Source organism: Panthera pardus, unplaced genomic scaffold (genome assembly GCF_024362965.1).
Source record: "Panthera pardus isolate Hobbes unplaced genomic scaffold, ASM2436296v1 HiC_scaffold_12, whole genome shotgun sequence".
Classification (NCBI taxonomy): Eukaryota; Metazoa; Chordata; class Mammalia; order Carnivora; family Felidae; genus Panthera; species Panthera pardus.
The window spans coordinates 57,065,394-57,086,199 of record NW_026526677.1 but is presented as its reverse complement, the minus strand read 5'-3'; the positions used below and the strand labels follow the sequence as shown (position 1 = coordinate 57,086,199).

Below are 20,806 nucleotides of genomic sequence, written 5' to 3'. Positions count from 1 at the left end.
TGAACCATGAGCAAAAATACAGAGATGTGCTGTGACACTCCTTGGCATATTCTGGGAATGATAAAGTTTGTGTGGCTATAATGTAGGGTTGGAAAGTGAGAACAGTGAGAGACTAGAGAGATCACAGGGCTAGATCATGAGGGGCCTTGAATGCCACACAAGAAGTTCAGTCTTAGCCTGTAGGCAGTGGAGAACCGTGGAGTGTTCTTAAGATTTTGTGATTAGGTTTAGGTCTTAGAAATGTCTCTTGATTGCAGTTTGTAGATTGAAGTTGGCAGGTGTAAAAACAGAACAATGAGGAAGCAGTTGCAGTAGTGAAGAGCTGATGAGAACTTAAATTAGAGCTGTCTATAACTGTGGGGATGGAAGACGAGCAGATACCAGAATTAGAAACTGTTAAGACTGGATGACACTTCACTTTGATCCTCACGTCAACAATATGAAGCAATCAGAGAGAAGTTATTACTGCTGTGTTATGAGACAACAAAATAAAGATTAAGTGACTTGCCCAAGGTCCCCCAGCTAGTAAGTGGCACAGCCCAGGTTAGAACTCAGATTTCCTGACCTACTGCATTATTCAGGATGATGGTCCCTTGCTGCCTCTCTTCCTTGTAAGTGTGCTTAACAGATTGTTCAAAGTGTCAGAGGGCGTGAGGGCCCCGTATCCAGGGAAGTGAACAACCCAGCACCTGGATGTGGGCAGCATGCTGTGACTGGGCCATGGCCCTTCACTGCCAAGGGTGTGTTCTCTCTCTCTCTCTCTTTCTCTCTTTCTTTCTCCCTTTCTCTCTCTCTCTCTCTCTCTCTCCTTTTTAAATTGAAGAATACATATACAGTAGTACATAAAGTGCACTAGTCTCAAATGTACAGCTCAGTAATATTTGACATATGTATACACTTGTATTTTACTACCACCTAGTTGAAAGTGTAGAACATTTCTAGGAGTTGGTACCTTTCATGGCACCCAAGAGCAGGCATGCCTGTCAGAGCAGCCTCCTCTATTACTGTGCCTCTAAAGTTTCAGTTGGATTGTCGCTGTCCCACAACTGAGCTCTCAGTTGCTACCACCAACAGAATGGGTTACTTTAGAATTGTACATGGAAGAGGAAGATCATATGGCACAATACAACAGACCAATAAGGAAGTCAAGTTGACAGCTAATATTTGTTGGTTTTTGTAGCCTTCATATTTGTCCAGTTTTAAATTATAAAGTACTCAAATATAGAGAGAAACATAGAAAATCCCAATATTTGTTTTCTCTTCTTTTTTAATGAAACCAGAAGGAAATACCCACTTCTTCAGGACATAAACAGTTTAGTTCACTTGATCAGTTAGATAAGACATAATCAAAGGCACAGTCGCACTTGCTTCTTTCCTGGTTAATCTGGAATGTTATTTTATTGTGCATAATGCTGTCTTGTTCACTCTCTGGTTGGCGTGTGGCTGTGTTGCATCCCCAGCTAGCCCATAAATACCTTGTGTGCGGTGACCATGACCCACATGTGTTCCTGTCCACTGTGGCGCTCCCCTCAGTGCTGAGTGCAGTGTAGGCTTCAGTTACTCTTTGGTTAATCTTGATTTGTTTTAATTGTCATGCAGTCCTTCAGACTGATGTCAGACTTTTGGCTTATGATGAAAATTATGGTGAAGTATGCACCACTTGGGGGAAAAAACTGGCCTGGAACAGGACATCCAAATTTTCTGTGGCTAAATTCAGGCCTTCTGCTCCCTGATGGAACCCTGTAGGGTCTTGAGGACATCTGACTTCTCAGAATTACATGTTTCACTTTTTAGGAAGTTGTTTGGAGTGACCAGGGCTTTCCAGCCACATTGAGTGGCAGATTCTAAATTTGGAGACATCTTGATAAGATTTTTCAACACTAATTGGATCCTTTATTAATCCCCACCCCCTGCTCCCACCCCGGGGAAAAGAAACTCAAGGTAATTGTTTAAAATTGACTGCCCTCCTCCTGTATTGTTTGCAGAGCCATGTCTTGGTGTCCAGCAAAGGCTTTGGACTCTGCATGGAATTCTGCTGGGTGTCCATTTCTTCTGCCAGAATTCTCCTTTTAGTGTCACTTTCCTGCCCATGATTTCCTTCTCATTTCTCAGCATCTGCTGTATATATTGCGGGCCATTAATGCAAGCGCAGAGTCAGCCTAGAACAGCTACACTTCTAGCCTTAGTTTGGCAAAACAGCAGGGTCCTTGACCTCTTCCTCTGGCCTCAGTACTCCCAAGGCCGAAGGAACCAGAGGCATTACCTGTTACCTGGATGGGCAGAGGGGTTATGGGATCTCTCTGGAGGCGGGCTGTCCTTGCCCTGGCAGAATCAGAGTGGACAGGCATACTTCTCATGCCACCGTGCTGCACCTTAGCCCCTTGTTAAAATGTTTCCAGTATATCCAACTATTGCCAGTGTAGCCCCCACATCCTGCTAATGTTCTTTAAAACCCCTCATACCCAAGATGTTATTTGAGTGGAAAAGATACTATTACAATTGTTCTTCCTACTCTAAACAGAAATTTGGGTCAAGAATGGTTTCTCCTTTAGGAGAAAGTATATCAACAGAAATCTCTAAAAAGTTAGGCATTTCCCCCCTTTGAAACCCTCTTTCCTCTCTCCTTCCCCACAGGATACCATGAAGGTAAGTTTTTTGAGTCATTCCCCACTTCCAGATCATATGAAACATCATCCTTCAAATTTCCCAGGCTAAGCTTCAGGTGAACCTGAGAAGTGTCTGCAGATTTCTTTCAGACTGGGCCTCATCTCTATTTTACACCTATCCCAAGTTTGACATAGAATTTCTTAATGGCCCAGCAGATCATCTCTAATTCATGATGAGATATCTCAGGTGGGGCACAGCAGCACCTCAATAGGAGGTATAAAGGGTGTGCAAGATGTTTATCTGTCTGGCTCCAGCTGGGTGTACAGAAGAAGAAGGAATGGGAAGAGCCCCCGTGGACAGCCTATGCCTCCTGAACCGCCACAGCTCAGTCCCTTTAAAAGAGATGGCAGTCCAGCAAGGTTCATGTCACGTGATAATTCTTTTGAGGTCTCTCTTTGAAAACAACTTATTAAATACCCCCCAGGTGAGATTTCAGACATGAAAAATGAGTACTTGGTTGATGTGGCCCAGTACACAGTCAAAGGCTCCAAGTTGTGACATATTCATAAGAAAGCGGCTAAGGAATATCCCAGAGCCTTAGGCCAGAATGTCAGTAAGAGGTGGTATTCATAGGCATCTTCATAAGGTTTTGGTAGTGGATAGAAAACCCTGGCTCTCTTAGTGTAAACTCAGATTTCCTTGGTTTCAAATCATTTGGAAGCTCACTTCAGCACTCCCCGCAACCCACTCGCCCATCTCAGAAAGGCTGAACCATCCTGTGTGTCTGAACAGGGCCCCTTGGGTTATATGTTTCCATCCAGCACAAGACCCTTGCTTTGTGTCTGTGATTGGTGGTGCCCACTTCTTATTTCTGCCTAATGCCATTCTTGTGTCTTCCCTTAAGCAACTCTGCTGATGAAACAGGCCTGGCCACAGAACTCGTCTTCCTGTGGTACTGAAGGCACCTTCCACCTCCCAGTGGACACCGGGACCGAGAACCGAACTTACCAAGCATCCTCTGCGGCTTTCAGTAAATACAGCCTGTCTCCTCCTTTCCTTGTTCCCCTTGGTTGGGACTGATTTGTCTCTTAGAAAGAAAGGAAAGGGCACTTTTAAAACTGACCTTATAAGACACTTATTTTAAGAGGTTCTCCTACCCACACAAAAAATTGACCTTCCTCATACAGGGAAGGTCATCCTCTTTGATCATGTACCCGGCTTTGGGGAGACACAAAGCAGTGAGGGAGGGAGGAGGAAGTATGCACCTGGCCAACAAGTTTGATAAGGGAAGAACTGTTACTACATTTTAAGGGAAAGAACATTTGAAGGCCTGTGGACCTTTGGACAGAGAGGGCTCCTCTAGCTAGCACAGGGTTTCACAACCTTGCCATTATGGACATCTGGACCAGATAGAAATTCTTTGTTGTAGGGGGCTAACTTGTGCATTGTAGGATGCTAAGCAGAATCCCTGGCCTTGCCCCGCCCTCCTCCCCGCCCCCCGGATGCCAGCAAACCCTCATTATGGCAACCAAAATATCTCTAAACATTGCCAAGTGTCTCCTGGGGAGGCAGAATTGCCCCCTGCATGAGAAATATTCTCCGAGTGGAAGCTACACTGTGAGAGCAAGGTATGTACAGGGAATCCTCAGGGAAGACAGAAACCATCTGGCCAATCAGATTGGTTATGTTCATCTTGAGGTTCAGTGGGGTGACTGATGGTTTCACCTTCACACCTGATGTTTACTTTTTTTTTAATGTTTATTTATTTTTGAGAGAGAGAGAGAGACAGACGGAGTGCAAGTAGGGGAGGGGCAGAGGGAGAGGGAGACACACAGTCTGAAGCAGGCTCCAGGCTCTGAGCTGTCAGCACAGAGCCTGATGCAGGGCTCAAACTCAAGAACTGTGAGATCATGACCTGAGCTGAAGTCGGACGCCTAACCGTCTGAGCCACCCAGGTGCCCCCACACCTGATTTTTAATACAAGATGTCTCTGTGGGTAAAATGAGGACCAGTGTTTAGAAGTTACTGAGTGGCATTTTGACTCCATATAAGGAAGACTTTGTGCCTTGTTGGAGCTGTCCCAAAGAGGAATGGCTGGCTTGGGTTGTGGGGAGTGCTTTTTTTCTTAAGTTGTGCCAGCAGAGCTTGACATACCCTTAAGAGGGATATTGCAGATAAAGCCTGATAGTTTGTAGTTCAGTAAATTATTAATCTGTTAAGTGGATTAAATGAATATGCTGCATTTTTTCTTTTTTTTAATACCCAATGTTATTTTCTCCTTAGTTACTGTTGTCCCTAGATGTCGTCATCAACTTACATTTAAACAACCTAACTCTTCACCTTTAGAGAATTTGCTTTCATTATCACCCTCTCATTTAATCTACACTATAGTCCTATTATGGTGGATTTCTATTCAGGTTTGAAAGCTGAGGCTCAGAAAGGTAATATGTCGAATGTCATCCAAGTAGCAAGCAGCACAACTAAAAAGATATCACTCAGGTTTAAATTTCAGGTTAAGTTTATTGACTTTTTTCATGAGATTGATTGTACTCATTAAGAGAGGGATGGCAGTAGTAGGGAGTTTTCTCAGGTACCTCAGGTAGAATTGAGCAAACATATATGTAAATGGGCTTATACATATACATATTTTCTCTTAAACCCACACGTGATTGTACATGCATATAGACACACCTACTATAGTTTAGCAGAAAGAGGCCTGGGATGGAGACCAGAAGAGTTGGATTCTAGACTTGGTTCTGTACAACCTTGGATAATTTATGTCCATGCTCTGGACCTTGGTTTTTCCAACTGTAAAATGAGGGGGCTGGACTAGGACCTTTGAAAGTTCTGTCTAGCTGTTAGACTCCTGATTCTGTCACCAGGGTGCTGTGTACTCAATATCCACCACCCTAGCAGGGACCTTTCTAGCTACCCTGCCCGTAGTTGACCAGCCAGCCTTTGCTCACATATATATCTCCAGGGTATTCATTCCCTCCACAGGCAACCCTTTCTACAGTGAGAATGTCTGAATATTAGAAGGCTTCACCTTCTCCTGTGTTGAAATCTTCCTGAAGTCCCATTGAAATGTCCTGCAGCTACCTCCCACTGTCCTCACAGGCTGTCACAGTCCCTGGAAAGGACCACAATGTGCCCCTTTTCTTTAAAGCCAGTAGTGTGTGAACCTGTGGAATTTTTAAATAGAGGTTGGCTCGCCTGCCCCTCCCACTCCCACCAGGCTTCCTCCCGACACAGATTTTGTGGCTTCTAATTGCTACAGAAAATTCAGGGCACTTTAACAAATTCAGTTTAATTTTACCAACACTTGCTAAGGCTGTTTGTAATTGGGTCTCCCTCCTACTTATTCCACACTCTCTTGTTCGGCTATCAACAAGGAGACTTGGGGGTCAAGGCAAGACTCAGACATAGAGCTTTGTTCAGACATGTAAATCTGATGGTCAATAAACCGATTAGTCTAAAAGGCATCCTTGATGTAAGGATCAATGCCTTTGAAGGTGGTAGGGGCTCTCCAACTGAAAAAGATTTATGGTAGTGCAGAAGGATTGAAGAGAGGGCTAAAACAGTTTTTATCTCACTAATGTGCAGACTCTATTTATTTTCCTGTTTGATGGACCCTAAAATTATAGTTAGGGACCTGAGAGAAAGAATAGGGCCTCATAAACAAAGCCTCTTTCAGAAGGCAGAGCTGGGACTTCTAGTGATCTAATTCCCTTTTTTCTGTCACAGTATTGCCTTTAATGAAATGATGACATGAAGGCCAAAATGTCAGATGTCCAAGATTGGACTGCAGAGACCTATAACTCAGAAAGGAACCGCTGCCCAGGTCATGGGAAGCCCTGAACTCTGAGCCAGCTCTGCACTGATTTGCTGTGCGATTTCGGGAAGGTCGCTGCCCCACTCTCAGCTCCAGATTCATTTGAAATGTAAAAAGTTGAATGCAAGTCTCTAATGTCCTGAAGGCATAGCATTCCAAAGTCCTAATCCTGTGACCTTCAGACTTAGGTAGAAGTCCATTCACAAGTGCCAGACCTCCAGTGAGGGAGCTGAGTCTAAGTTCATTTCAGCAAAATCAGTGAGTTTGTTTTTTGTTTTTGTTTGTTTGTTTTTGCATCATCAAGCCCAATAGCTTCTTTTACTTAGATGCACAGAATAACAAATCCTAAATTTTGCCTTACCCAAGGTAGCTGAGGCTATAGCTCCAGGGGACTTTATAATCCTCAGTGGTGCGGACAGGACTGTCAGTCAGTTGTAGAAAGTCCACTGCAGTGATTTTCTCATAAGTCTCACTGAAATACTCAGAGACTTAGAATATCAACACTAGAATGCCTTCTGATACTATCCAGTCCAAATGAGGGTATTCCTTGAGAGAAGAATTGACCTGACTCACTGACAAAGCCCAGGATGGGAGCCCAGGCAGTTCCTGCAGCCTCTTAACACAGGTGGAAACCTTGAGAACTACTGTAGTTGGAGGAAGGAGCACTGGGTCCTGAGTCCTGGCGAGCAGTTGCTCTGTCTCAGAGCATCTCATCTGTCCGTCATCTCATCTGTGAAATGTCTGTGTTGGGGGCTTAATGATCTCTAGCTCTGCTTCTTCCTTCTCAAACTGTCTGGACAAATGAGCAAGGCCTTCTTCTGCAGCATCATCTTTTGGCTGCCAAGGGTACTCTGGCTGCTGATTTGTATTCTGAGTATATGTGTATCTCATTTCATAACATGAAGAAAGGGAAACATTTTCAGAAAAAGTTATTCTTAGACTTGGAAACCAAATTCTCCTGCAGACTCTTGGTGCTTTTTGATTTTCCTCAGAGAGATAACCTCAATACTTTGTAAGGTGGTTGATTGTCCTTGTGGCATAGAGGAATAGAGCAGCCTTCCCCTAGGGATAGAAATTCCAGAGCACATTCTTGGGGAACATAAAGGAAAGTTGCCAGTATCGTTGGCTTATTAACTTGAAAGAATTGTGAAGTCATGGTATTTTAAACCATACAGTTTTAGAATCTTAGAATCCTGGAGTCTGTGTTCCAAGTTGGATCACACAATGGAAGTCATAGTTTAACCTCTCTATTGTAGTCTTTCAGACCAGTCTCTGCTTGCACACCGCCAGGGTAGGAAGCTTACTAAGTGTTTCTCTATACAGTGAGAGAGAGAAAAGAATAATAGCTCACCTTTACGAAATGCTTTTAATGTGTCAGGCACTATTCTGAGGGCTTTGCAATTATTAATTAATGTATTTATCACAGCAACCCAATGAAATAGGTACTGTTGTCCCCATTTTACAGATGAGGAGACTGCTGTTTTCTACAGCTGTTAAATAGCAGGGCTGGGGTTCAGACCCAGGCAGTCAGTCTGGCTCCAGACTACTCATAACCGCTACTCTGTGCTGTATAGCTTTCAGAGACAGGTATCTTAGGATTCAAGGGTATCCTGCCCTTCTGCATAGAAAAGAGATGCTCTCCACTCTGGCTGGACTCCTCATAACCTTATTTTATTCCTTTAAATCAGATTGAGCAAGCTATCCCTGTAGAAGTCCAAATAATAAATACTGTAGGCTTTTCAGGCCATATGGTCTCTGTCATAACTACCATTGTAGCAAGAAAGCAGCCATAGTTGGGAAGTAAATGAATGGACGTGGCTGTTACAATAAAACTTTGCTTACCAAGATAAGTTGCAATTACAAAAACTGTAGTTTTCAGGTTTTATGTATTCATTTATTTATTTAATTTTATGGTTTATTTTTTAGTAATCTCTACACCCAGCATGGGGCTCGAACCCATGACCCCAAGATCATGAGTCACATGCTCTTCCAACTGAGCCAGCCAGGCGCCCCTATAGTTTGCCTGTTTTAAATGTTAATAGCGTGAATAAAAGATTCAGTGGTAAATTAAATTTGTAAATAGTCTCCTGCATATCCCTATCTCGGAGATTCATAGTTCATCCTGTCATTTTAAAACTTCTCAGGGTCATGGAATAAAAAACAAACCTATTTATCTCTATTCTACATTACTGCACTTTTTTTTTTAAACAGTGATTAAAATCCTTCAGAATGATATAGTTCATCGCACAGTCTTGGGACACGCCCATTTTGAGAACCTCCACCTTTGTTTTACAGATTAAAAAACCATGCCTCCAAGGTGAAGTGCCCCTCAGATGGCTCCTTGTAGATATCACAGACTTAGACTTCTGTCTGCCCCTGCAGTATCTGCTTCACCTGCCTTGACCACATATCATAATTAGTGCCACAATCTAGAAACTTGGAGGAATCTGCTCCAGACTTCTCTCAGCTGATTCGCACCTCCATGTCTAGTTTCTCTTTTTTTCACAATGCTACCTTCTCCTGAATGTATTCTTTCCACTCCATCTTCATTGCTACTTATTTCCCAAATGTATTTGACCACAAAACCAGTTTCTCATGGAATAAACTATGGATCTGCAGATGGAAAAGTAAATGACATGATTCCAGGGAAGAGGACAAGGATGCCTTTCGGTGGTGCCTTTTTTGGTGACCAAATAGCAGCGTTCATGTCCTACTGAGTATTTCATCAGGGGCGGGGAGGTGGTGGGGGCGGCGGGCGCCAGGCCAGTGCTGTGGATGGAGACAGATTTGTGACCTTACAGCAGCTTGCTTTTACTCGGGCATAGGGTAAAAGAGACCTAGGATCTTTAGAAAAATGGGATTTTAGTTCAGGAGGAGATCTTCACTCTTAGCCTTCTGATTTAACAAAATAGGAAACTAAAGCCCAGACACTTGATAATAGGCACACCAAATTGGAAAAAAAAAGCCTGAACTGAAGCCTTGGTCTGTTTTCTTCCAATAAAGCACCCCTCTTTGCTCTGCCCCCTAGTCTCTTCTTGCAGAATCAGCACCACGTTGCTGACAGTCCTTGGTGAGCATCTTGTAGGTGAAAGACCTTACTTTGAGGCAGGAGAAGGTCAGTGATGTACCAACCAGGCTGAGCCTGGATGGGAAGCCCAGGGAAGAAGTATCAGCAACAACCCATTGGAGATCCAAAGCCAAGGTCTTCTGGCACTGTCCCTTCAACTTAGAAAGAAGGAGCAGTTTGTAAAAACACTTGCCCTTTCTGAGCCCATTGTATAAAGTAAGAGAGTTAGGGGTCACTTGATGATTACTTGGTTTCCATAGAATCATTTCATTTTGTGTTCTGTGAGTACATAGTCTTGTTCCTGGGTGATTTATGTCTCAGCTTTTTCCTGTGGACATAGGATCTGACTCTATTTTCCAGAACAGTCAAAGGTAGCACAGTTTAATCAAGTCACTGATTGTGAGCTCCCTGGGGCCTAGGTTTCAGGTTGATGTGAACTTTCATGACCCCTGACTTCAGGCAGAGGTGGTTCCCTCCAAGCCCCAGGAGTGGGGGGAAAGGCTGGCTCTGAATGGTGTTTTCTGTGGGCTTTTCACCTTAACCCTCTCAGGGAAGAAGGGGAATGTGGGAGAGAGAATTCCAAAGAGAGAGATACAAGGAGAGAAAAAGAATAAGGGGGAAAACAAAAGAGAAACAGCAGCAGAAGACACCCGGGCTGCTGAGTGAGGAGACAGAAAAGCAGGAAGACAGAGTGCGATAAAGGGCAAGTGGGCGGAGGGTCTCCTGTCTGTGTGTACATGCCTGTCTCACAGCATGTAGACAGAATCCCAAACTGTCTGAGCTGCAAGGGTCCCTTAGGAGATCATCTGGTTCCAGCCTCTTATTTTATATGTCATACGCCTGAGACCCAGAAAAATACAAGATGCCAGAATCACTTGTGTGCCCTGTGCACCAGGACTGAGGGAGCTGCCTCTGGGGCCAAGGCTCTCTGGGTGGAGCCCTGTTCACTGTTCTCATCTGTGTTTCCAGCCTGGAATCAGCCCATCCTTGTCTGGGGAGTCGTGACTGGGACCTGCTACCTTCTGACAATGTTCTGTCAACTAACTGGAAGTCTCTCTTATTGCCTTGGTACAGGATATACTGCAGGGACACCGTACAAGGTCCCACCGACCCAGAGTAATACTGCTCCACCCCCCTACTCCCCATCACCCAACCCCTATCAGACGGCCATGTATCCAATCAGAAGTGCCTACCCCCAGCAGAATCTGTATGCCCAGGTAGGTGCATGTGGAAGCCTGGGCCCACCACTTCTGCAGGTAAAGGAGTGACCAGCCTAGGAGGGTTGGGGGTGGGTAAGGAAGAGAGGGAAGGCAAGTTCATGGCTCTGACCACTTGCCATTATTATATCATAGAAATGGTAGCCCTGTAGTCTACAGACTCCCTCACCCCACCTCAGCCCCTCAGGGGTGATGCATGAAGCCGTTTAGATGAATAGCGCCCAGAATGTCAAAGGAGCAGGGGCCCCTGGAAATCATCTAGCTCAATTCCTTCTTTTTTTTTTTTTTTTTTTTTTTCTGGAGAGAGAGAATGAGGGGGAGAGGGAAAGAGAATTTTAAGTAGGCTCCACGCCCAGTGTGGAGCTCAATATAGGGCTCAGTCTTACCACCATGAGACTATGACCTGAGCTGAAACCAAGAGTTGGATGTTTAACTGACTGAGCCACCCAGGCACTCCACTCAATTCCTTTTTATACAAGTGGGGAAGCTGAGACCCAGAGGAGAGTGAGTTGTCCAAGGTCACACAGGGAGCTGTTGGTTGAGTCAGGATGAGACCCCATGTGTCTTGGGCTTCTCTCCCTAACCCCCACACCTACCCTTCCTTGATAAAGTCTGTGAGCTGAACAGGGAGGAGATAAGTTCTCAGGCTCTGTCACCAGTTCCCTGTGTGACCATGAGTAAGTTATTTCTCTGAGTGCCTTAGTGTCCCCATCTGGGCTCTTTCAGCTAGAGAGAATGTGTGTACTCTGAGGGGATGGCTATGACAGGGACTATATGAGGCTCCAGCATACCACATGGCACGTTTTTTCTCGGCTGACAGTTCTACATGAGGTTTTTAAGTAGTGAGGAGAACACTTTTTGATTTAAAGAAAAGCTACATTGTAGAATAGAATGCAAAACTTTTAAAAGATAGAACAGTGGGCTGGAGATCGTTTTTCTGGTTTGTGGTAGGCTGCTTTGCACTATGTTCTCAGACCTCTGGGATTATAAACCCATATTCTGAGGCTCCTGTCATTAGTTAGTAGAGGCATTGGGAAAGCTCTGGAGTAAGATGACCCAGGGGGCTGTGTCTACTCCCCACAAAGGTCACCAGGCCTGTGGGCTGTGGCAGCAGGAAGCAGCCCTGTGATCTAGGCAGTGGGAAGTCACCTAAGACAACTGTCTCCATCCTCACCTCTTTGCCTAAAGAGAAATAGTAAGAGACATCTGGGGAAATGCTCTGCATTTGTGACAGTCCCCAGTAGGTAAAACGGCAGTACTCGCACCAGTGTGATCGCCCCTCTGGTAATTCCTCATGTGCATGTACACAGTGGTCTGGATTCACCAGCCCCATCCATATTCTCACTCACTGACTGTGGTCCCTGCCCTTACATTTTAGGCAGCTCATAGAAGCACACTGCAGTAAGATCCAACCATTTTAAAATGTCAGAATTCGGGCTGTTACCCTATTAGATCATCATAGCAACCCTAGGAGCAAAGCAGGACAGGGCTGGAGCCTTATTTTTCATAATTCATAACGAAAAGCTGAGCCCGTTACTGCACTGTCCAGAGTCATGTAGTAAGACAGACACAGAATCCCAACTGGGGCCCAGACCTTGTATCTCTAGGTCCATGCTTATCTGGCCCTATCCCATAGGGTCTGGGAGGAACAGGCTCCCCCTCCCTTTTCCTCCTCCCCATGTCCTACCCCACATCTCCAAAAGCTTGTGTGACCTCGGCCTCTTTTCCCTCAGGGAGCCTACTACACACAGCCGGTGTATGCTGCCCAGCCCCACGTCATCCACCACACCACGGTTGTCCAGCCCAACAGCATTCCCTCTGCCATCTACCCAGCGCCTGTTGCTGCCCCCCGGACCAACGGTGTGGCCATGGGCATGGTGGCCGGCACCACCATGGCAATGTCAGCAGGTGAGGGCAGCATCTATGTCAGTGTCCATCCCCCTTCTCCAGAAACTCATGACAGACTGGAGAACACAGTCATGGAATCGAGTGTCCCATAGCATGAGAAATTGTGTTCTGGGGGTTTCTGGGAATGTTGTCCATAGGGATGAGAAAGATGTCACCGAGGAGGACATACTGAGCTAGACCTTAAAGGGTGAATAGAAGCTGACCAGAGAGATGGAAGAGGGGAGGGCAGTCCAGGTGGAAGGAACATGAGCATAACACGTTCACAGAATGGAAATGGTCCAAGGCCCTTAGAAAAAAGGGGCATGGGTTTGGAAGAGCAGCTGGAGGAGTCAGCAAAGTAAAGTGGGGAGACTCGAATACCTCTAGGTAATGGGGAGCTAGCAAAGGGGTTCAAGCAGAGGAGAGATGGTTTTGGTTTAAACGTTCTTGGGCTGCAGGGTGGAGGCACAGTTATATAGGAGAGGCTGGAAGCAGGTAGGTCAGTGGGGAGGCTGTCATTTAGAGGAAAGATGATGGCACTAATACTCTGGTAGCAGCAGGGTTCTAGAAGGGAGTGCACGGGGCTAATGTTATTGAGCAGGCAGAAGCTTAAGCCCCTGTCCAATAATTAATTGTAAGGCATGAGGGACCCCTTTTCCATTTCTGGCTTACTCCAGAAATCACATCAGAGCCCTGCCCTTCAGGAACCCTGAGGATAGGGATGGAGACGACACTGGGAGAGTAAGTTTAGGGAAGTCTCTGGGTGCACGGTGGACATTCAAAAGAAGAGCATGAGATGATAAGAGGGTTGTGGATAACTTTTAGAGACCCAACTTTTAAAGAATCATTTGAGGGAAGAGGGTACAAGGGGTCTAGTGGGCAGGGGGTGAGAATTGGGATTTTATGTGGCCCCCTAATGTAAGGGGTTGTTGAGGCCTCATTCCCTAAATCTGGTTAGCAAGCTATCGAATATCTGCTTGGTGCCAGCCTTCGTTCTGGTCCTGTGGACCAGTTACTGATAGATCAGACCAGAGCCCTGCCTTTAGGAACAGCAGGGCCCATGGGAAATACAACCATATAAACCAACAATTTCCACTCGGTAGATTACAAAAAGCATACAAAGAAGAGTAGAAGGAGGCCACTGAAGATGAGTGATTGACTCTGTCTTGGCGTATCAGCAAAATTTTCCCTAACGAGATGAAGCCTGGCAAGGTGGGAGGGGCAGGAAGTTCATGAGCAGGTGGGGGGCCCAGGTTGGGGAGCAGTTGTGTGAAAGACCATGGCTTCATCCTCTTCATCCCAGCACCCTGGGACAGCCTCACTGGGTTTACTCTTCTCTCTGGATGCTCAGGTACCCTGCTGACTGCACCCCAGCACACCGCGATTGGGGCACACCCTGTGTCCATGCCAACATACAGGGCCCAAGGGACCCCTGCGTACAGCTATGTGCCCCCGCACTGGTAAAGCCTGCAGCCCATCCAAGTGAGTGGGGCCTGGGCTGGGAGAGGTAGGAGGATGACCAAATACCAGAACCGCCCCTAGCAAAGCACAGGTGTTGGTAGGGGCCAGTGACAGTTACCAGTTGCTTTCCTGCTCTGAGTTCAGTAATATTACCCTTAATGATAGCTGTCACTTTCCATATGTTCTAGATACTTTACGTATGTTATCTCATAATCCTTAGAGCAGCTCTGTGAAATGAGGATTATTAGTTCTGTTTTACTGATAAATGCATAGTTCAACATCACTTAACCAGTAAGAATTAAGCTGGAACTTGAACTCCAGCCCTCTAGTGCTAAATTCTGTGCTCTTTACCTACAGTCTCTAGACTTCCTTTAACTCTGGTCCTCATTCTTCAGATGCAATCTTACCTTAATCAGATGTTGGCGATGGTAGCGGGGGAGGGGGGCGGCTGGAGACCTTGGGCCAACATCCCCCCCACCCACCAGCTTCCTTACTGCCCTCGACTGCTCCTGAGGGACATCAACTTTTAATACCTCTGCCCTACCTCCTGATCTCCCCTACCCTGCACATCCTCCAGGAGCTCTGGGCACTGGACAGGAAGCAGGCAGCTCCACTAGGGAGGCACAGAGGGCTCCATTTAGGGCTCCCACAGTGAGGGGAGGGGATCCAGTGGCTTCCTGAAATGGCCTGACAGGAATATCATGGTCACTAATGGCTCTCCTCTTCCTTCCTCAGATCTGGAGTCACACATTGTATGCAACTACTCAAGTCTTACACAGGTGCTGGAGCAGTTCCCTAGCAGCACCACCTCTATTTGCAAGAAGAGACAACGGAAGTGCAAGGGTCACTTTATGCATCTTTAACGGTTTTGGTTTTTATTTTTGGTTTTTGTAAAAGCTGCTTTTTCTAATCTCCTGCCTCTCCCCAATGTCTCCTTCTTAGCAGCTACCCTTCCAGCTCTGTCCCCTCCTCCTGACCAAGCACATCCTCTCTGCTCTTCTCTCCTTCCCCAAGCATCCAGTCCCCGGGGATCCTAGTTTAGTGGCAGAGAGCAGGGTTTATTGCAATGGTTCAGCTGAAGGTGTGATTTCCTTTGAAGAGAGTAACACTTGTGGCCCTTGGGTCTAGGGTAGGAACTCAAAGCTGTTGAGCAGGTTACATCTCTGGGAGATTGTTCTTTATTTTTCCGGAGCAAGATTAGTTTAGGACGTTACTATGTCCTGACACAAAGGAAATGTCTTCTGAGAACCATCGCAACAGACCGAGAACAGGACCACCTGAATTAGGTAGGAGTGTTCATAGCAGCTTAATACCCCAGGTGAGAACCTGGGAAAACCAGATTCTTTCTTTGGGAGAACTTGAGGGAGGGTGGGGGGAGGGAGGGCACTGGGGGAAGGAAGAGGGGAGAGAGGTGCTTGCCTGCTGGCTTTGATTTGTAAGGTCTCTCGCCAAATTGTCTGGGCCTGGACCTTCTGATTTGCACAGTGTTGTTAACTGACCTGGCACTTCCTCAAAATGTAATTTTGACCTCAGTCCTGCCAAGCAGCTGCAGGGTGATGGTATCCCAGCCTCCCAAAGCCTTGGAAGGCCAGATGCCCTATGTAATCCAGACCTTGGCCCTTGAGCCCACAGGGACCCACTCTGATGAGATGCTTCCTCCTGATTAGAGTGGGAACCTATGGCATTTCTCTCCCTTCCCTCTGCCCTTCCCAGTGCCAGGGCTCACCAGCCTGTCCGTGGGGCTCTTGGTTATCTTGTGCCATTCACGGCCAAAGTGAAGGAACCACATTCCAGGTGGGTGCTGGCAGCTCTGAAGGTCAGGATAGTGAAGGAAAAGCAATAGCAATAAACATTTCATAGACTCATGGAACTGACGGGACCTTAGCAATCATCTCATCCATTCCCCTGTTTGATAGATGAGGAAGCTGAGGCTCAGAGAAGATGAAAGGACTTCCCTAGATCTTGCAGTAAATTAGCATTAAATGCAGGCTTCCTACCATGGGGCATGTTATCCACAAAAATTTAACTAGGGATGGATTGGCTTGGTTTTGTAGAAATTAAGTCAGCAGCACTCACACCCGGTGAACTCTGGAACAGTCTCTGGGCTTTTGTTTCTGCTCTTTTTCTCCATCGATTCCAAAGCGGGGTTAAAGACTGGGCAGAGGTCACATGGGGGCAAATGGCAGGAACAGAAATTGCAAATGAAGAAATAGCATTTGGAAATTCTGTGAAGACATCTAGAACTTTCGTTCTATACCTGACTCCAGCCCTAGGAGAAGGAGAAAGCGGGCTGGCTGAAAAGGAGGATCTATGCTTTTAGGACAAAAGCCCCTCCTCCTGAAAAGAGAAGGGGACAAGGATGAGGCCCAGGAGGCATGGGCTTTCATGGGAGAAGAGGAACCCCCCAGTCAGGAGTCCAGGCTAGTCTCAGCCAGGAGCCCAGGTTGCCCAGCATTGTCCCCTGCACCCAGCTTTTGGCTGAGCTAGCAGCTCCTGTGTGGGTGGGGGTGCAGGAACATTTTACTGTACAAAATGGGATCATTGATAACATTTGGGACTTTTAAACAACCCTTTTCATTTTAAATTCACATGCACTTGGACATACCCTTACCCCTACCTCCCATGTCTCCCTTAAAGGAGGAAGAAATCAGGAAACTCTTGAGCCAGAAGGACCTCAGAGGTTGTCTGGCATTCCCAGGAGGGCAAAGCCCATCAGCATCCAACCCAGAGCCAGGAGTTGGGGGACCCACCTTCTTGGCTTTCCAGGGAACTGCAGGACCAGTAAGGAGAAACCTAGCTATTCTAAATGGTCTGTTCTAGAGTGCTGATGGGGTTTCATTTTAAAACAACAAAGTTTTCCAGTGTTAATCCATTTTTTGCAGATACCTCCTCCTACTCTCTGGTTTTGTAAGGGTGGGTGAAGGTTGTTCTAGATTATGTCATATGTGTGTGGAAAATGCCAAAATAATACTAATGATAATAATAGGAAACCTTTGCATTTGTCAGGTGCTTCATAGATTTCAGAGCACTTCACAGCCTTTAATTTACTGGCCCTGAGAGAGAGAGAGACGGGGTCAGAGTTATTACACCCATCTAACAAATGAGGAAACTGGTTGTAGAAGAAAAGGGAGCTTGCCAAGGTGAGCAGAATGCTAGCTAGTATCCTAATAGGTTTCCATGTACCCTGCTACCTCTAGGTGGGCTGGGTAGAACCACAGAGAGGAAGTAAAAAGGAGGAGACCTAGGAATGGCCCTGTTGCTTTTGTTCTTCCTATGCCAGTAAGGAAAAACTAACATCTAGTACCTCACAGTTCACAAAGCAATTTCACATCCATCATGTGGCTTAACCCTGTGAAATAGATTATTCCTCCTATTTGATCCATGAGGAAACTGAGACTTGGGAAAGCAAAGTGATTTGCTCATAAGTGGCAGAGCCACTTGAATCCCAGTTTGTCTGCTTTCCCTCCAGTCTGACTGCACATACAGGCTTGAGGGCTAAAGCATCTATGCTCTGCACCCTTTCTTTGCCCTAGTATGTAATTCCAGATCAAAGACAGGCCCCAAGGCGAAAACAAGGTACAGAAAGGCTGTGGTCTGGAAGAGCCCCAAGTCCAGCACCCTCTTTTCAGTGTGCATGGCGGAGCCCCAGTTCTGCTGGCCTCCCCCTCTTGCTTTGACGGAGATCCACAAGCCTGGCCAAGCTTGGGGAGTCATCGCAAAGGGAACAAGTCCAGGAGAGCAGGGGTAGTAGTAGTGTGCCTCTGGCAGAATGAACATTCGTGGCAGGATCATAGGCATCTTTTGGGAGGCATCTAAAGATACTGGGTGGCCCATTGGTAAAGCTGGACAGAAGGTCAGAGCTGGAAGGGCCCTGTCATTGTTAGGAAGGCCAGCAAGCCAGAGAGGACAAGGAGTGTGCCCACATGACATAGTGAGCTACAGTGCTGGCACCAGCATGCAGACACCTCCACTCCAGTGCCTGCCCCCAGTACCACAAGCTTGGTGGCCAGGGTTAGGGGTACAGGTGGTTTTAGTCACCAGCCAACCCTCTTGGCTTCCCCAACTTGTACCTGACTCCCTTTCCTCATTAGCCTGGGGCCCAGGAATCTGGAGTCTGGAGTGCCCCCCAGTGGTGAGAGCCTGAAACATAACTTTCCTGCCACTTGTGAAAACATTTTTTTCCTCATGAGACGGGACAGTTGCTGTGGCTCTTCTCTCTTGGCAATGACCCTAAAGTGTATATCCCCTTATCTAAATATCGAACAAGGACACACAAACCTATCCACATGTTTTTTTAATGTACAAAGTGCTTTGACATTCATTGATTGCCAAATCCTCATTTTATAGATGGAAAAAACTTAAGTCTTAAAAGGCTTAGGAGACTTGGGGCATGTGGCTGGCTCAGTTGGTAGAGCATGTGACTCTTGATCTCGGTTGTGAGTTCAAGCCCTATGCTGGGCCTAGAGCTTACTTTAAAAAAAAAAAAAAAAAATGGCTGAAGAGATTTGCCAAAAGTCATACAGTTAAGAGAAAGAGCTGAGATTTGAACTCTTCAAATCCTCTGCTCTTTCTGCTGGCACCTGCTGGATCTCAATGGCAGGCATTAAGAAGGGGTGGGCTGCTACCTGTCTGTTCCAAACAGAGGAAGACTCCAAAAGACCTGGGGAGCTCAGTCTTCCCAATTGAGATTTTTTATGAGGGGCCCCGAGGACCCTGGCAGCACCAGGAGGATGAAAATTGGCAACAGAAGGCCTAACCTGAACATAACACTTTGGGGTCATGATGCCGAGAGCTGAAGACACATTCAAGGGCAGCCCCCAGGTTTCTGTCCATTGAAAGACCCGTGTCCCAGGGAAGCCTGCATACCCCTTGCTTTCTGACCCTGGAGGGCCTGCCCACTGTCCAAACGCAGTGAGTCGACACTCCCAGGGGACCTGATGTAGCCTTGAATGGCCAAAAGCACATGCCTTCAATCCCTGGGCTTGCTTTTCCCATGGGTGAGAACCAGGACCAAGAGAGACACTGTATAGTTCCAAGTTTGAGGTTTACCAATCTCAGCTAGGAATGCTCCTTTGGAGGGGCTTACTCTGTTCTGAGTGGCATTCAGAAATGAATCACATGGAGCATAAAACGCAGGCAGGCCCTTAGTCACCAAGTTCTGGCGTCCTTGTGTAGACAAGATTTAGCCAAGAGCCCCAGTGAGGCCCTGGCTGAGCCAAGCCCGGAGCCCTGCATACCCAATTCCTTGGGTCTGCCTCATGGCCAGAGAAGGAAGGCCTGGAGGACATGGGTCTTGGTCTTTGTGTGGTCTTGGTTATAGCACTCTGGCTGGATTAATCATTTAGGTATCACCATGGCATTTCTTAGTTGCATTTGAGTGAAGATAAATGGAAGCCCTGTTTTTCCACCCTCTGTTCTACCACATCACTACAGAGTGTGCGGTCCCCAGCTGCTTGCCAAGCTCCAGAGTCCAGAGAGGGGCAGGTTAGGCAGTGGAGTGAGCAGGTAGGAGGGGCACAGCCCCAGGGGAATCCAGGCCCAGCCCAACAGCAGAGGAAACTCAACCAGGCTAACATTGAATTCCATTCCTGAGCCTCAGAGATCAAGTTTCCATGGGCATGCCAGGTTGGCTGCAGGGTTTGTCCTTTACCTGTGTTCCCTTCTCCTAGAAAACTTGTTTCTGAAGTTATGTATTACATGGTTCCAGGGCCCAGCCTTCACAATTCCTGCCTGGCAGGCCAGCTTCAACATTCCATAGCCAACTTTGCCTGAGCCAGACTTGGGCCCTGTTCCCTCAGTTTCTCCAATGGTTATTTTCTATCTTGCATGCTGTTGAGTCCAACCCAGTGGCCAAGTGAGGAACACAGGAGTTGGGACTGGCTGCCACAAAACCAGAAAGGGTAACTAGAGCTCTTGCTTCCCTGCGGCTGCATCCATAGTCCCTGGGCATTCATGCTGTGGCGGTGAGGCCCTGGACCCATTGCAGCTCCTGGCAGAGTGGGTACTCTCCTTCCTGAAGAGAACCTATAGAACAGCTTTGCAGATAAGTACCAGCCCATAGGAGTCAAATGGGTGAAATCCTCTTTGGGCCTGACCCCAGCAAGACCAGCATCTCAAGGCTCTAGCCTTCCTCCTCATGCCTGTGAGTCAGGAAAAGAGTGGGATTACCCACAGACCACCTTCTCAAGTCAGCCAGATCGTGTGGATCTGTGGTGGGACTCAAGCTCCTCCTTACCCCAAGGGGAGGTAAGGCCAGGCCTCTAGCAACTTGGAGTTGTCTATAATGACCTTTAAAGGCCCAAGGGTCTATCTCCTGACTAAAGGCATTGCATCCCTATATCATATCACGTGACAGAGAAACCTGTTCTCGTGGCATGTAACATCCCTGTGAGAGCATTGTATATGATTTTGTATTTTTTAATTCATTTTAATCTACAGGTTGGAATCTAATTTTTAAATTTTATTGGAACTCACATTTTAAAAAGAAAAGCATTTAAAATAATAATAATAAACCTTTGACCGGTGTCTTCCAAGTAGTTTGATCAAAGAACTTATCAGTGTTTTCAAAACACAGCCTGGAGTGTAAAGATTGGAAAGCCCCGTGGCCTCGCCTTGTGTGTATGAAGTGTAAATCTGGTTTTGTTTTGTTGTTTTGGATTCTTTTGGGTTTTTGTTTCATTTTGTTTTGAAGATCAGATAGTGATCACTCTGAAAGATTGAAGCCAAGAATTTGTA

General features: G+C 46.5%; 1 protein-coding gene and 1 non-coding gene across 5 annotated transcripts in view; one reads left to right on the top strand and one right to left on the bottom strand.

Moving 5' to 3' along the window:
- The window catches only part of FAM168A (family with sequence similarity 168 member A), a 190,587-nt gene extending 169,983 nt beyond the window's left edge, over window positions 1-20,604 (top strand). For 3 of the 4 annotated variants that reach the window (XM_053900077.1, XM_019449763.2, XM_019449764.2), the window contains 5 exons: window positions 3,512-3,637; window positions 10,581-10,723; window positions 12,457-12,631; window positions 13,962-14,092; window positions 14,807-20,604. In XM_053900077.1, coding sequence (XP_053756052.1) covers window positions 3,512-3,637; window positions 10,581-10,723; window positions 12,457-12,631; window positions 13,962-14,074 — 557 coding nt within the window. In that variant the 3' untranslated portion in view covers window positions 14,075-14,092; window positions 14,807-20,604. The remainder of the gene's footprint in view (window positions 1-3,511; window positions 3,638-10,580; window positions 10,724-12,456; window positions 12,632-13,961; window positions 14,093-14,806) is intronic. The other variant, XM_019449765.2, reaches the window with a different exon arrangement.
- On the bottom strand, window positions 8,375-8,447 carry TRNAM-CAU (transfer RNA methionine (anticodon CAU)). The gene has a single exon. It is a non-coding gene; the product is annotated as a tRNA-Met (tRNA).
- Window positions 20,605-20,806: the final 202 nt, after the last annotated feature.